At 34.0% G+C, this 17,081-nt stretch overlaps 1 protein-coding gene across 1 annotated transcript; it reads right to left on the reverse strand.

Moving 5' to 3' along the window:
• Positions 1-782: 782 nt before the first annotated feature.
• On the reverse strand, positions 783-14,424 carry LOC129275637 (uncharacterized). Its single transcript, XM_064106213.1, has 3 exons — positions 14,419-14,424; positions 7,969-8,070; positions 783-1,365 (listed from the first exon to the last, which is right to left on the reverse strand). Exons 1-3 carry the CDS (start codon positions 14,422-14,424, stop codon positions 1,087-1,089), a joined length of 387 nt encoding a protein of 128 aa, XP_063962283.1. The 3' UTR covers positions 783-1,086.
• Positions 14,425-17,081: the final 2,657 nt, after the last annotated feature.

The following is a 17,081-nucleotide window of genomic DNA, read 5'->3' on the forward strand; positions in this document are numbered from 1 at the left end:
ACACCATACTTCTTTTGATGATGAAAATGTTGTGTTCAGTCATATTTTGTGTGTAAATGAGCACTGATTCTCAATGCCTTAATGAAAAAATACAGATTGTCTACTTTCTTCCATCATAATTTCACTTTTCAATTAATAAAAAAGTATGTTTTGCGATAAATGCATTGATACATGTATAATTGTAGGAAAATGAATGTGTGGCATACATGTCATTCTCTTCCTATTCCCCTGAAATTGAAAGCTGTACTTTTGCAAAGTTTACAATACCCCTCTTTTGACACATGAAAATGAAAAACTAAAGTACATTGCACCACTACTGCAAAATCTAAAGGAAGCATGTTGCCATGACGATGTTGTACTTCAAGAGATAGGGACGAGTTTCACCTCGTGGGAACAGAACGTGATACAAACAATATCTCCAGAATAGAAAACAGTTTTGTGAAAGAGAAATTCTGTTCAGGCATCTTTGCTCATATTGAATATCTCCCAAGGGTGAACCAACTAATCCCAGGTGAGGAGAAGAAGACTTGGCTGAAAAAGGGCAAGCCTGGTGGCAATGGCTTTCAAGATATTAGAATTAAGACATGTTTTCCAGGGTGTATTCATATGGATGCTGAACACATTTCATGCATTCCTGTGGCACTTACGGTCTACTCAGAATAGAGGATCTATGAGACATATTACAGAACAGCATCAGCATTTGATCAAAGGAGATACACTGTAAGATCATGATAAACTAAGTGCTCTTTTTGATTCGAGGTATTTTTTTTCAATTTTTTTTTAGAAGCAAGAGGGCCGATTGGGCATTCCCCTCATGACTGACATGGGCACAATTTGATTGGAGACAGATTTGGTGAACCTCCAAGATACAATCCTCGCATTTGGAGATAAAAAGCAGGCGTTTTTAGAAATAAAAAGGACCATAGGCACATGATGTTCAATAAATGGAAGGTAGCACCCCCCTTCCTTTCTTGCCTCCATATTCCCCTATCTCTCTCCATCTCTCCTAAATCTATCACTATCCTCTTTCTCCAGATCCCTTTCTTGATCATCTCTTAAATGTATATGTTTTATAACCTCAGAATCTTACCTTGGTGGAATCCTGTCCCCTGCGAGACTACTCCCAACACTCCCTTGGCTACCACCAGTGTTTACAGCATTGCCAATGTTGGCAATGTTGCCCACGTTGCCAACATTACCATTGGTGGTAGTAGGAACTGCATCGCCATTAGACAAGCCATTGGTTCTCCCACTTAGCAGGTTAGCATTGATACTTGTCCTCATGCAGTTGTTAATGTTGGCATGCCATGATTGCATGTCCTGTTGACTCTGAGCTTGGATAACATACTCTAAGTTACCGACCGACTGGAGAAAACAAGAAAGAACAAGAAATAAATGGATAAAAGTAATTGTGATGAATGATTAATGTATTTTTATCTTGAATTCAGATAAACTCTTTGTAAAAGAACAAATCTTTTTATAAAGTATTCTCTTTCAGATCTATTTTCAAATTCAAAGAGTTGATAATGCTATACTTGGATAAGTGTAAGATATTAGTATCGAGGGTCCATGTTTCATAAAGAATTTACAATTACATATATGGTTATCAAAATTAGATTTTCATGGCAGCTACCAATTACATGGTAAGACTTCATGAAACAAGGCTCTATGCCTGTAGGAAATAACTTTAAGTGAGTCACATGGAAATAAAGGCAGATAGACAGAAGAGGAATAAAGACAAAGACGTGAGAATAGAGATTAAAATCATACAGAAGGAAAGAGAGAGAGAAAAAAAAATAAGGGGGAGGAAATAGGGTAGGAAAAAGCTAAGATATATCAAAGTCACCTCATTTGTAACATGCTGTATTGCAATCTAAGGTAGATAGCAACACACTGAAATCAAGCAATCATTTCATGTTTCTTTTAATGCTGTTAAAAGTATTTCAGTAAATTCAAATTTTCTTGTAGTCTCAAAGCACTTATAGTGGAGTTGAGGGCACTTAAATGATATGAAAAGCATTGACAAAAAACTACAAGAAACAAGAACAATAAGTACTATTTTCAAAGATACACGATCAAAGAAGAGAGGAATTTGAGGGAGGAAGGGGTTAGAAATAAAACTGAAAGAATGAAGACCGGTAAATAATCTGGATGCAAGGAAAAAAAAAAAAGTAAGAGGTCCATACAGACAGAAAGAGACAGAAATCAGAATAGAAAGACTGTATCTTAATACTGCAATTGCTATGCAGGGCCATTGTTACCAATGACAAGTCTAGGATTATACCCAGAGGCAGACAGTAAACAATAGAGAGATACAAATAGAAAGAGAGAGAAAGGGAGAGAGAGAGTGGCAGAGTGACAGAGAATGACAGAGAGACAGATGAAGCAAGAGAGATAGAAAAACATTACTTCAAAAGAGTTAGCAAAGGTTAGCCCCTAATTCATCAGTAAAACTAAACATTCTTCCGATTCTGTTTAACAAGAAACGTTTCATCTTACAACACTCTTCCAGGATTATATGAGGTGTTCAAGCCACAATTTGCAATGAGGTATCATGGCTTTGAAAAACGTTTAGTTGAAAACATGGTTACAACATTTGCATAATTTCTCATACATGTCAATCATAACTGAAAATTATCTCAAAATAAGACCCTTTACACATAGGCATTGGTAATTTTTCAAAAATGGAGTTGCAATATCCATCAATGGGATGGTAGATATGTGCACAAATAACATTCATAGGCCTAAGGTTAAAATGCCTTAAGTATGTTGTATGAGAAAAAACATTTGGATAGAATAACTGTGGGGCAAAAATAGCATGAGCACACTCCCAAAGAAATGACATTACAATGTAGATTCCTGTTCTATTCATAAACTTTTATGAACACAGCCTAAAACAAATCTCATTGCTGAGATGTTTTTGTTGTTACAACTCACTCCACAACGTTGAGTGCACCTACTTCAGAGCCAATCTGGGTTTGCAAACTGTCAACGTGATGCAAGGCTATTATTGGATACAGTGTTTGGCCATGCATTGCACTTCAAACACTGGAGGCTTATTCGCCTATTCTTTAATGAATTGTGAGCCTTTTTTTCCCCTTCTTTTTTTTAAATCAAATAATCTAATCATTCACATTGTTATCTTTAATCATGATGGTGCACAGTTTACAGTGATTGCAAAATGGAAAAATTATTTTGTTTTATTGAAATGTACACAACCCTGTAACTTCAAACAAAATATGGTAATTTTTATGCTATTTCTTCAGTTGATAAAAATCAGGAAGAGATGAGAAACCTGAAAGACTGAAAAGCCCATACTACAGGTATATTATTAATACATTTTTACAATAGTAGAATTTCACAAGTTCCCATCTACATGTTCGCCAGTACACAATATTGGCATGTTGGTAATCAAAAATTGCACCATCAAGGACCCATATCACAAAGCTTAGTAATTGGTTGCATAGCGGATTAATAAAATTGATACCCCATACTGATTAATATAACCCATCATTAAAATGAGACTTAAAATCAGTTAGTAAGCTTGTGTGGCAGGGTATAGAACATCGGTGTCTTTCATCTCTGTCATGGCTGTTGAACTATCCACTAGTTCACTGGCTCCTGAAAAAAATAATCACTGCAAATGAATGGACAGTCAGAGTCAAATTCTCCTCATGGGATATCAATTTTAGGCATGTTCAGACGACAAAGATTCAATGTTTACCCTCATCGATTCCTGAGTTTTCTTTCTCGTCTGGATACGAATACAAGAAAGATGATGCATAATAGCAATTCCAACTGCGTATTCATTCATTTGATGTATGATAAAGAAGTAATGTAGATAAAATGCTTTATACTCCCAGTCATAAGCTCAGACATAAGTGTCATATGAACCTTGAATTTCACGTTTTAAATATTGTATACCATTATAAACCCAATTTATGAAAAAATGTCCAGCAAAATTAAAAAAAAATGAACTTAGCAAAATCCAATACAAGAAAACCAAGCATCAGTGAAAATTCTGCCTTTAAAACCTCTTCACAGTGTTCGGCATATATTCTGTTTGTCAAGCTTTATATGCAACAAAACTTATCTTTTAAACAGATGTGGTGCTTAGAACACAAAGCTAACATTTCAGAAAATGAAAAACTGGGGTCTTTAGCTCTACCAGAGCTTTAGACAGTCTTCAATTATTAAAATACTGTTGATAACTAAAATTGCTAGAACATTACACTACCTTGGTATTGTTTTTATTTGTCACTTCTTTTTATTTTATTTTTTTGGGAGGAGGCATTCCATACGGTTTCATATTGTGATTTGCATGGTCTGAGGAGCCTCCAGACGTCATGATATTAATTAGCATTGGATAGCAGTGGAAAGTGCTTGCTTGAATCACTGTGCGGCTCTGCATTAATAACTGCGGTAGTTATATTTCCAAGAAGTTGTGGGTTATTGCATTATTCACATAGCATTGGAAACACTACCTGTGTTACTAATTCATGGACAATATCAATCCATCTCTCTCTTGTCTATCCATTTCTTTTTACCATTTCCCTTTTTTTAACTATATAATGAAAGCCCTTCCTTTATATATTGTTTTCTCTGATAGAATTATGTTGGCATAACTCTTTTTCTTACACTTTCTCCTGTACCCACTTCCATCTATCTTTCATTACCATGCAAGTGTATGACACATTGTTCTCATACCTTGAATCGTCATCATACTACATCCCATTGTCCAATTACTGGACTGATGACAGAGAGACCAACATCTTGAACACTGTGTCATGGAAATGGCCCTAGGCTTCAGCAATTAATTGACTGTTTTCCCTTTTTTTAAATATTATTGGTAATAGCATGCAGGAACAAATTTCATAATTTTGGAATGGTTAAACCCACATGTAGAATTGTTGATGGTGAATATTGCTTGAATGCTGATGACAACCTAAAACAAGTGGAATGCCTCTGGCCGTCTCACCTGCATCACGCGATTCAATATAGCAGCAGTGCTGATTTTGAAAACTACTATAACTCGCACAAGATGTTCAGTGATACTTGGTTACTCTTATTTCCACGTTTTATGAACTAGACCAATACACTTATAGAGATATGATGGCAATTCAACAAATACCCCCAACGTGGCCAAAGTTCTTTGACCTTACATGACCTTTGACCTTGATCATGTGACCTGAAACTCGCACAGGATGTCCAGTGATACTTGATTACTATTATGTCCAAGTTTTATGAACTAGACCAACACACTTTCAAATTTATGGCTGTAATTCAACAAATACCCCAATTTGGCCAAAGTTCATTGACCCTAAATGACCTTTGACCTTGATCATGTGACCTGAAACTTGCACAGGATGTTCAGTAATACTTGATTACTATTATGTCCAAGTTTCATGAATCAGATCCATTAACTTTCAAAGTTATGATGGTAATTCAACAGATACCCCCAATTCGGCCAAAGTTCATTGACCCTAAATGACCTTTGACCTTGGTCATGTGATGTGAAACTCATGCAGGATGTTCAGTGATACTTGATTAACCTTATGTATAAGTTTCATGAACTAGGTCCATATATTTTCTAAGTTATGATGACATTTCAAAAACTTAACCTTAGGTTAAGATTTTGATGTTGATTCCCCCAACATGGTCTAAGTTCATTGACCCTAAATGACCTTTGACCTTGGTCATGTGACATGAAACTCAGGCAGGATGTTCAGTAATACTTGATTAACCTTATGGCCAAGTTTCATGAACTAGGTCCATATACTTTCTAAGTTATGCTGTCATTTAAAAAACTTAACCTCAGGTTAAGATTTGGTGTTGACGCCGCCGCCGCCGCCGCCGCCGCCGCCGTCGCCGTCGGAAAAGCGGCGCCTATAGTCTCACTCTGCTATGCAGGTGAGACAAAAAACCGGTAATATTGAGGAACCTTGAAATGTGTGCCATATTTCACTGTATTGAGCATTATCAATGTCATCATAATCAACATGATTACCATTATCATCAACAACAACAACTATTAAAAGGGTAATATTGGTGAACCTTGAACTGAAAAAGTCGTCAGTGATTTTACGAACCGGCTCAAACCTAATTTTCTGTCACATTTTCGAAATTTATTTTTTTGCACTATCTGGTCACCCGTGATTCACTCTATTGATTGGCCAAATTTCAGATCAAAATTCGTATCATTTAAAGGTCAAATGTTGACTTGAATAAATCGAGAAAAATCGGATATAAAATAAGAAAGTTATGACATTTTAAAGTTTCGCTTATTTTTCACAAAACAGTGATATGCACAACTAGGTGAGTCAGTTGGTGATGTTGATCACTCACTATTTCTTTTTTTTTTTATTGTTTAAATTATACAATATTTCATTTTTTACAGATTTGACAACAAGAACCAACTTGACTGAACAATAGAGTATCAAACATTGCTAATTCCACCTGTTCAGGGAGGAATTAATCGTATCACTTGACAATGAGGAGAAAATTGGAATATTTCACATTTCATATAATAAAATACAAAAGAAATAGTGAGTGGATGACGTCATAGTCTCCTCATTGGCATACCAGCCAGGATGTGCATATAACTGTTTTGTTAAATTAAGCGAAAATTTAAAATGTCATAATTTTCTTATTTTACATCCGATTTTGATGAAATTTTCAGTGTCATGCTTGGTGGATTTTTTTCTTTTTATTCAAATCAACTTTTTGTTGGGGTGGACTTGTCCTTTTAAAGAATAAGAGAACCGGCTCAACCCACTCCTTTGATTTTACGAACTGGCTCAAACCATACTTTGTGTACTATAAATGGAATGGCATGCTCAGATCAAAGACCCAACCTAGATGCTGTGCGTACGTGTGACGTGTATGTGATTTGCACAAAGTTTGTGCCTCTAAAAAATCATGTGTATGGCATGAATGATTTTACGAACTGGCTCAAACCGTGGTTTGTGATGCTGAAAATCAGTGCGCAGGGTACGCATCATTTTATGAACTGGCTCAAACCCTGTTTTGGAGAAAATTCTGCAGCTTCTAAAATGCATACATACACTTTTTTTCAAATATTGAGAAAATTGCGGACAAAATTGTGCATATCATAAAAGAATAGAATGTATGCTTCAAATTGGTATGAACATTGATCTTGTTTCTTTCAAAGCGTGAAGTTACGAGGGTCTGAAAAACATTCATTCATTGAACGCGATTATCTCAAAATCATGTTTTGGAGACCAGCCGAGGTTTGAGCCAGTTTGTAAAATCACGGACGAAGTGTGTGCCATATTTCACTGTCTTGAGCATTATCACTGTCATCATCATCAATAGCAACAACATCATCCACATCACTACCACCATGAACATCTCCATCTTCATTGTTTTCTCCATCATAAAAGAAAAATGCAGGCCTATAATTTTTAATTCTACAGTATAAAATATGCACATTTACAAAATGGAATGAAGGAATTTGATTTTAGCAATATCTACACCTGATGTGAACATAGTTTTAAAGATTCAATAACAAGCCATTAATTGGTTCAAAATATTTTCTTCTTTTTTTAAATCATACTGTATCAAAATTAATTCAAAATGATTATTTATTCAATCAGTAAAGTGTATTATATGCTTTAAATAATTTACATACATGTATATTTCATTGAAATGAAAAGGTGTATATAATATAATTATTGTCAAGTATTTTTGTATCGTTGTACATGTATAGAAAATTCATATGAAAAGCACACTTAGCTTTTTAATAAATTGTTTCTACAAAATATATATGTATAGAGCTGAGAATTAGGTGAGAGTCTTTCCTTGAAAAATGATGCAGGAAAAACAATTGAATCTCAAATGTGAAATTGAAAGCCTAAAAATCACAAATGGTTGTTCTTGATTAATCTTTAAATGTCAGTTAACGGAATGAAACAAAATTTTACTTGTCAGAAACAAACGAATTCTCACCTTCAGAACTATCGTGTTTTCTCTTTCGGGAAGTTCTAATGCTGTCGTCTCTCTCACCTCCTCAATTAAGAAACAGAAGATACCAGTCTTGGGTTTGGATGACTGTAAAATAATACAACACAGAAATAAGTGGGTAAGCAACTTATTTCCAAGTGACAATATCAGTATACATATGAACAAGAAATATAAAAACGTAATTCAGTGAGAGGCCATATCGTATTCATATTCTATTTCAAAATACAATGAAATCAATATCATATTATAATCTATAAATCTAATATCAGGTTCAAATTGCTGTCTTCCTTTATACAAATACCAAGAAAAATAAAGATGACCATAGTTACTCATTAGGTATATGTATTTATATATTTTTCTATTCAAATTTACATGGAATATGCCTACTTTGTTAGATGTACACCTGTATTTGAATATGTTTGTAATATAAGCTTTTTTATAATGTTATTGTTAATTACTGTTTGAAATGTAAACTTTTGCAATTTGGCTTTTGCAACAAAGAAATGATTTTCCTCCTCACTCTCTATCTTGAAATCAACTGGTTGATTATTCATGCCAAGGTACACCTATCTATGCAACAACCCCTAAATCCCCCTCTTAATCTAATTGGGTCGAGTCACTATAGCTTGCTTATGCAAGATATGCACCTGTACAATCTAACAACACAAACATGCTAATTCAAAAAAACGTATAGGTCTACATGTAGTATGCTCAATTAAGGAGATGAATAACCTACATGTACATGTATACACTCATCAAAGGATTAGACAGTTGATAAGTTGCCAAAGAGGTGAAACCTTAGCCAAATCATAGGATTATTCATAACAAATTTTAAATCATGGTTACCAAACAACTTCATATTTAGAAGAGAGATTTTTTGTACGCTATATAGGACCATTTCTTCATATTTGTATGCTCCTATCATTTCACTACAGGATATGAATAGACAAGCTGTGTCTCCCATACGACTATCGCATAATTGCTATTGCGCCTGAATAGTAAGACAAAAACATAGTGTATACTCTGACATTTCCAGTCTTATTCTGTGTTGGTGCGTCTGAAATCTGGGTTTGAGTCACTAGTTTTCCAGAAAACAGTGAATTTTACAGAATTCAGGAAGAATAACAGCATTTGCAGGATTTCATGGAAACACAATAATAACTTGAAATACAGAAAATAGAGTGAATATCATGAAAATCAAAGCAAACTTCCAATAAAACAAATCCATGCACAAGTAAGAAAGATGGACATCAAAACTGTTTGCAGTGTTTGTCAAGCTTTATCTGCTTGGGTATGTTTGTTTTCATTTTTTTACTATTCATAATTGCTTCAGAAGATACGTTAGTCAATTCAAAAATATGGAATGTGATGTTTAGACTTTAAAGAACACAGAATTTGAATTTCAGAGAATGGAAACTTGAGGCCTCAAAATTAGATGGATTCATGAAGCAACAAGTGTCCCAGAGCTATAGGATGGAGGAGAGAGGATTTATGGTCTGTCATTAGAAAATAACCTTTGTAAACTCTCCATAGAATGACCTTCAATGTTAAGTCGAATAACCGCATATCTTGAAGCGTTGATTCAGACCAGAAAAGGCAAAACACATCTTCTAAGTTCTGATTTCGCCCAAGTCAGACTTGGACTACAAATTGTCCTAGTCCAAGAGATAAGAATTAGGCAGAGCCACCTGTAATATATTTTGTTAGCCTCGTGTCAGTTTCACCTATGGCATAAGGGAAACACCTACTTGCCATAGGCAATTAATCAGCGCACATGGAAAGCAGCAATATAATAATTGACCGAATGTGCCAGTCATACTCATAAGCAGAATAGGGCATGAGCTGTCTTGGGCTGGTCGAGGTTATGGATATGCATCACAACAAACAGGTGTCTCTAAAAAAAAAGATTTTTTTTTTTAATTTCCAGGGGCTAATTTTCACAACCAATATTAAGATATCCTTCAACAATGCAGAGAATAGGGATTTTCAAGGACTCTTTTTTATTATCAAGAGCTCTCGTGAGCATTTCAGGGCAAAATCAACCCGAGCTGGCGAGCCCCCCCCCCCCCCCCCCCCCCGTGTAATTTTTTCCCTGCTCATAACCAACAATATGTGGGGGCGTCGTGGTCTAGTGAATAAGAGTCTCGTCTTTCATGAAGGACGTGGGTTCGATTCCCAGCCAAGATGTGTTTTCCTTCAGCAAGAAATTTACCCACATTGTGCTGCACTCAACCCAGGAGAGGTAAATTGGTAACGGCAGGAAGTAATTCCTCAAAATCAGTGTGCACCAGAATCGATAGACTAGCTTAGCCGGGGTAATATATGAGCACTTTGAGCACCTAGCAAGGTGGATACGTGTGCTATACAAATCCTATATTATTATCATTATTTACACAACCATACACTTATTAGCAAAACTTAACAAATTAATGTATATCATTTATGTTCATCAAAGACAGATATGTATCAGTTCATCATTCGGCAAGTAAAAGGGCAATGTGGCTGATCGATATTATCGAAAAATAATGTTTTTCATATTTTCTTTACATTTTGTGATAGAGAATTTGGTATCATTTCTGGCAATCAATAATAGTGTCATACTGCCTGTTTACATGTACTTGCCAAATGACGAGTTTGTCTGGGTCAAAATATTGATTGATTTTTGTTGAAGGAATAAAAATAAAAGACCTGTTGAAAATTCCTAACAAATTCATCAAACAGCCATGGATTTTGATTGAAGAGTTTTGACTGAAAACTGACCTCTCGTTAGTTGGGTTTATGGCTTCCCATATACATGTATATGAATCTCTACTTAAAGTAGTTGAGGAAATACAATTTATTAAATTCGGTGACAGAATAACATTAATTCAGTTTGATATTTATGGTGTTCTGCAGGCATATTATTACATCTAGGGAAGTTGTGAATCTACGTAGAAGGAAGGAGGTTTGTTTCTGTTTTGTAATGCATAGCCAGCTAAAGCGTGATATAAACTACGCCATTTGGTTGACCTAATCCTGAATATTGTGATAAAGGCTTCTAATCTAGTCATACAATTTGTCTCTAAAATACACAGTACTACAGTAGAGAGTTTTTTTCGAGTTTCAACATAAGACGTTCATAATTTCAGTTTCATGCAAAATCTATTTTGGTAAAAATTTAGACATATATTTCCTTGTTGCTCAACAGAATATTTCTTTTCAAACATTGCCTGCATATAAATGTACCTTTCTATTTAGTGTTTAAATGCATCATACAATAATATGATGTTAAAAAGTCCATAACAAAAATGTAAACGTTCTTATGCATAATTCCTAAATTTCTACACAATTATTTTTGCCAAAAATATAATTTTCTTCCTAGTTTTGAAAACAGAATCTACTTGAACTTGCCGATTCTCTTTACTACTCTTCTTCATCGAGCACAACTCTGATGATTACTAGCATTACCACGGTAATAATCCATCAAAGGAGGATGAATCTTTCTGAGAAATCAGAGCGAATGAGAGGAATCCTTCACAATCAACATGCACGATCATGCTATTAAAACAGAGTATCTAGCTATCTCACTCAAGGGACAAAAATCCCTTCATAATTCAGTCCTATTTATTTCCACATTGCACAGCGAACTAGTTTTTGCTATGCATGTCTGTTCCTAGAAAAATAGCAGGTTTTTGATGTGGGTAGAATTTAAATTGGCGACTGTGATATGGGTAGAATTTCGTATTGACGTAGTGTTTTAATTACTAGTATCCTAGTTTATTCAAAAGCAATGAACTGCCAGTATCTTGTTCCACCCCCCCCCCCCACAGTCAAACTGTATCAAGTTCAGATAAGTTGAAATTGCTATTCCATTTTAAGCAAATCCCTAGTAAATTTAAGTCTGTTCTAAACTTGACACTATAGAAAAACAAACAAAAAATGAAACAATAAGAGACAAAATTGCATACCTACAGCAGTTGTTTTCATAAAATGTTTATCACAAGGGAAATATCTCTTTGCCTGCAAACATTGTTCATGATCTTGCTCTGGTATTGTAGACCACAGTAGCAGGGGTCAATTTCCTTAGGTCATAGGTCAAAAGTTACCATTCTTGCCCCCATTCCAGAAATACACTGAAATTCTCTAAAAGTCAGGAGTGGCATATATACATGTATCAGATGATGCATAGGTCCATGATATCATGCACATTTCAAAGGCAAACAATATCACATGTTTCAGATAATCATTTTGTTAATTCGTAGATGTGAAAAGGTCCATTAGATGATGATAATGATTCTCCCAGGTGGATTTGTCACCCCTACATGTATGAAGAAATAAGTTCATCTGAAAGTTGTTCACATTTTTATAATCATAAATTTACTTGACTCACTCAAAGAAATGAATGGTTTCAAATTTTAAAAAACCTGAAATTTCACGATCAAAGTTTGAATTTGAAATCTCCAGTGGAAACCTTGAACATATCCATCATAAATGATATGATCCATTATTAGTGAGCTTTATAGTTAAACTTAATTGTACCGAATCAAATGAAAGTTTTCTTGTTTTAAACTCAAGATGCTTAAAATTTAATTTCAAATGGAATATTCCATCATCAAGATGCAACATTTAAAGGTGTTCTAGTGATTGATTTCAAAAATAAGAAAAAAAAACTGATTAAAATTCAATTACATGGTGATATTATTTGAACTATCAATGAAATATGATTTGACTGTTTTATATTGTCTATTCAATGTACTGTATTGGGTAGAGCTACAGGACATCTTCATAACCGATCCTGAGGAAAATCTCTCAAGTAGAAACACATTTCTTCTGCCTTTCTGAGAAATTTCATTGTGCAAAAGATAAACAGCAAAAAATACAAATAAATCCTAATTTCCAACATGAGGAAAGTGTTTTCTTCATTTCATTTGTTTCTTCTTCTTTTTTTCCAGCAGATGAAGAAATTGCCTGATGCTTCCATTTTCAATAACCTGGGAAATTGAATAAATATTGATGTACCCTACATCACACAGCTACAGGGATAGAAGTTACATCACATAGACTTGTTTACTACTAGGTTCTCAACACTGGAAATAGATTGAAAGTATATATGCTCTCCTCACTATGATATAGTTGCTTTAATACTCTTTCTTTTCCTTTCTTTCCCTTTTTTCCTCTTTTTTCCATTTTTTAACTGTACTACAAACTCAAATTTAATCTTCATCACAATGTACATGTATGAAATATGTCCACAAGTCCACAACCATTTTTTTAATGATACAGTAAAAATAAGAAAAAGTTGTCTATTTTCTACTCGACTGAATTGCTACATGTACATGTATATCTGACAAAAACAAAAGAACTACAAGTTTTCTGAGAGAAGGGGGTAATGTTCATTGAGCAATAGGATGCAAAATTAAAGAATCACATTGATTACTATTAAACAGCATTCAACATTCTATAGGGGAGATGTATATGTCTCTCAAATAAACACAATTATTGGGATTCATTATCTTTGAAATTAGGAAATAGTATTTGTTAATCAATTAGTTCAGGTTAGTAATGTGTATCATGCAAGAGCACATAATGTCACTAGAGAATTTGGTCATACATCTGACCACAAGCAGCATATCAGATAACAAGAACTACATGTACTTTCATGGTGTCCATGGGAAAAAGTTCAGAGGGGAAACATCAGACAAGATAAATGACAACCTCAATTCCAAAAGGTACTACATCCCTATGGGATTCTTTAAAGAAAAAAAAATGTTCACACCATATTTTGTACAAGAAAAGATACGTCAGAACGTATGTTTTCTCATGGCTACTGTAAAAAATGAATTCTATTGCAGCTGAAACAGACTTTTGTTCAAATCTGGATCCTGTTGCAAATTGCATTCTAATATAGACTCACTGTTATGATATCTTGATAATTATGATAACTATGATGAACATCTAAATTTTTTATTGGCTGCTGAGCATTGTTGCCATGGTAAAACTACCATAACTGCAAATTTACCATTGTCCATAATAGTTAATTTTTATGTAATGATGTCCTGATGATATCGATAAAATAAGACGTAATAAATAAATAAATAAATCGATAGCTTGGATATGATATAAAGTGGAGTTGATGTACGACCTTTTGGGACCGAGTTCTTCAAAATGTGTTATCGGAGAAATAATAGCCTGCATGGTGATATCTCACTCAGGAAGGTGAGCATGTCAACATTGGTAGAGTATATAACCAATAAAAAAAGTCTAGGGTCTACTAATCGGGTCATACCACAACACATCTCAATATGACAGTTTCTTTGAAGGAATGCCATTGACAAACAATCAGTGTTCTGATGTAAAGCATGACACATACACTTTAAAGATAGTATCGAGCTATGGTTACAAAAGTTGCATTGGAAATCTCACACTGCCTTATCAGGCTTTAAAAAAAAAATTTACCTTCATCCTACGAAAACAGGGTCGCTATTTAAAAAAAAATTAATCAGACCAAAATATACAGATGCAATGTTTTTGTGAGAAAATGTCAGATTTGGGCGAAAAATTTGCTAAAATTTGAACATTCAATGGCTTAAAACTGCTGAAATTTGCAATTCAATGGCCTAATATTTTTAAGCCATTGAACATACAAATTTTAGCAAATTCTTCAAAAGCAATTAAGCATGCTCTTTGAATGCCTACAGTAAATATATCATCCCGAGCATGATATTCTTGTTTGGCGCAGCAGCAAATGTATTTTTTTAAAAAGGTTGACCGACAAAACAGGTTTTCCAATTTGAGGCTTATGAGGGCAAAATAATTTATTATAGACTATATGGCAAATTTACCATCTAAAAAAGATTAAACACAAAGGGATCACTGTCAAATAAGATTTTGAAAATAAAACTACATGTATATCAAATGGGAGACTATTTTCTAGATAAGTTAATTATAGAGTGTGTGGTTCTCAAAATGTAACTGTGCAGCATTACTCTTGTTACTCTTGTTACATTAAACAATACTAATGTCAATTTATACAGTAAAACACAGTTACTAGAAACTGGTAACTTTAAGCATGCCTACTTACATGTATCCACATACAGGGAATAATGTTGCTTTACAAACTTGAATACATGTAGCATTTTTGGTCATAAGAGAATCTCAACTAAGTACTGTAATGTACAGTCCTATGTAAAAATAATGATTTAAGAGATTTGATTAAATCTTTTAATAACTGTATAGTTATCAATTTTACGTATTCCTTATTTGGTGTCAAGCAGCAGTAGGTAAATAATAAAAAAAGTCACTCCCACGTGACACTATACAAAATACTATATGTATAGCAGTCTTTCAAAAATGTGGAGCAAATTGCAATGCGATACCAGGAAAAAATTTCAATCAAGTATCCAAATCAGGGAAAATAATCAAAATATAAATTTATAATGTAAACAACACAAACATTTCCTGAGGAAGTTGGTAATCATTAATTCCCATTCTTCTCACAAATTATATCAAAATATACCGTACTATTTATGGAAATCAATACACAGAATCAGGAAATATGTCACTGAACAAATAAAATCTGATATTTATCAAAAGAAACTCTAAGAAGAAGCAAATGTACAACCAGTGAGACGGGGAAAGGCTGAAAAAAAAAATCGTGATTTTTTTTTAAATCAATTCAATGAAGCTCATATACAGAGTGAGATGTGCATGTGAAAGAGAACTACTAGCAGATTCAAACAAGACCAAACTGTGATGACTATATACTAGTGATGCAGTGATATACATGTATTTCATTTGGGTTTGACTTTGGAGGCTGGATAGGATAAGGAAACAATAACTTGCATGAATATCTCATTTTCCCCACTACAAAAAAACGACTTCAGAATTGATGAAAATCCATAGTTATTGATATACGTGTAGCTTTGTTTATATATTTGGGGTGTAGTATCTTGGATGACATGGGGCCTTCACAAACAAAAAATATACAGGAACTTCAAGACCCCACCCCTTGGACTATATACCCATGATTTGTGCGATTTATCAAATTCTTATTCTATTTCATCTCAATACTCCTTTCTAAATTTGCTGCTCATTCAAGAGTCAAATGGGAAAATTTAAGATCTGTACTTGTGTTTTTGGAAGCCCTTTGATTTGGTATAGTATTGTCCTAAACGTAGTACCTTAGGATTAGACATCAAATCTGGTCACCCAGTCTAATATTCATTTATCTTCTAGTTTTATGCCCAAGTAAGAATTTCCATTCAACCTCTAAACCAATACATGCACAGAATGCATTACGAACATTGGCAGTGGTCTGATTAAATACTGAAATCTTGCATTTCCCAATTGCCATTAAATCACTGCAATGTATACTCTGCCCAGTAATTATCATGGGACAAGGAAAATGAAAGTGATACTGCAGTTTCCCAGCTAAAGTGCTATTACAAAAACAATTAAAGGAATATATACACTCTCGCATGTTTGCACAATGAGATGAAACCATATCATAAATTTACTGTAGTATATAAAGCAAAACACACTGCAACTGTTGTACATATACTATAGAGGACCTACCAAGTCATAAACTTGCTTCTAGGCTTACTTAGGTCTACATATTCTTCTCAATCTTTGATGGGCATGTTGTAATAATAAACTTTGATAATAAAAGTATGAAGTAAAGTGATCAGAAATATATTTCTGATAAATATATTCTGAATTTAAGAAATATAGTTCTGACATTTGGTACAGGGGGTACATCATATGTTTCATTTTCTTAATTTTTTAAAGGAGAATAAAACCTTTGGAAAAAGTGGGCTTGTATGGAAAGATAAAAATCAAAGAATAAGATCTAAAAAAAGTAAAAAATCGAACTAATTATAAAGTTATTAGTATTTGAATATTGCGATCATTAATGCTATGGAGATCCTCACATTGGCAATGTGACAAAGATGTGTGATGTCACATGTGAACAACTTTCCGTTTGATGGACCATAAAATACTCCCCAAATGTCTCTTTTTTGCTATTTCTTATGGTGATACAAACTCTTTATCCATATTAATGTATTCTTTGAAAATCTTGCCCTCTTATCGAAAGAATACATGATAAAGATAGATGTGAT

The sequence above is a fragment of the Lytechinus pictus genome, chromosome 2 (assembly GCF_037042905.1).
Source record: "Lytechinus pictus isolate F3 Inbred chromosome 2, Lp3.0, whole genome shotgun sequence".
Taxonomy (NCBI): domain Eukaryota; kingdom Metazoa; phylum Echinodermata; class Echinoidea; order Temnopleuroida; family Toxopneustidae; genus Lytechinus; species Lytechinus pictus.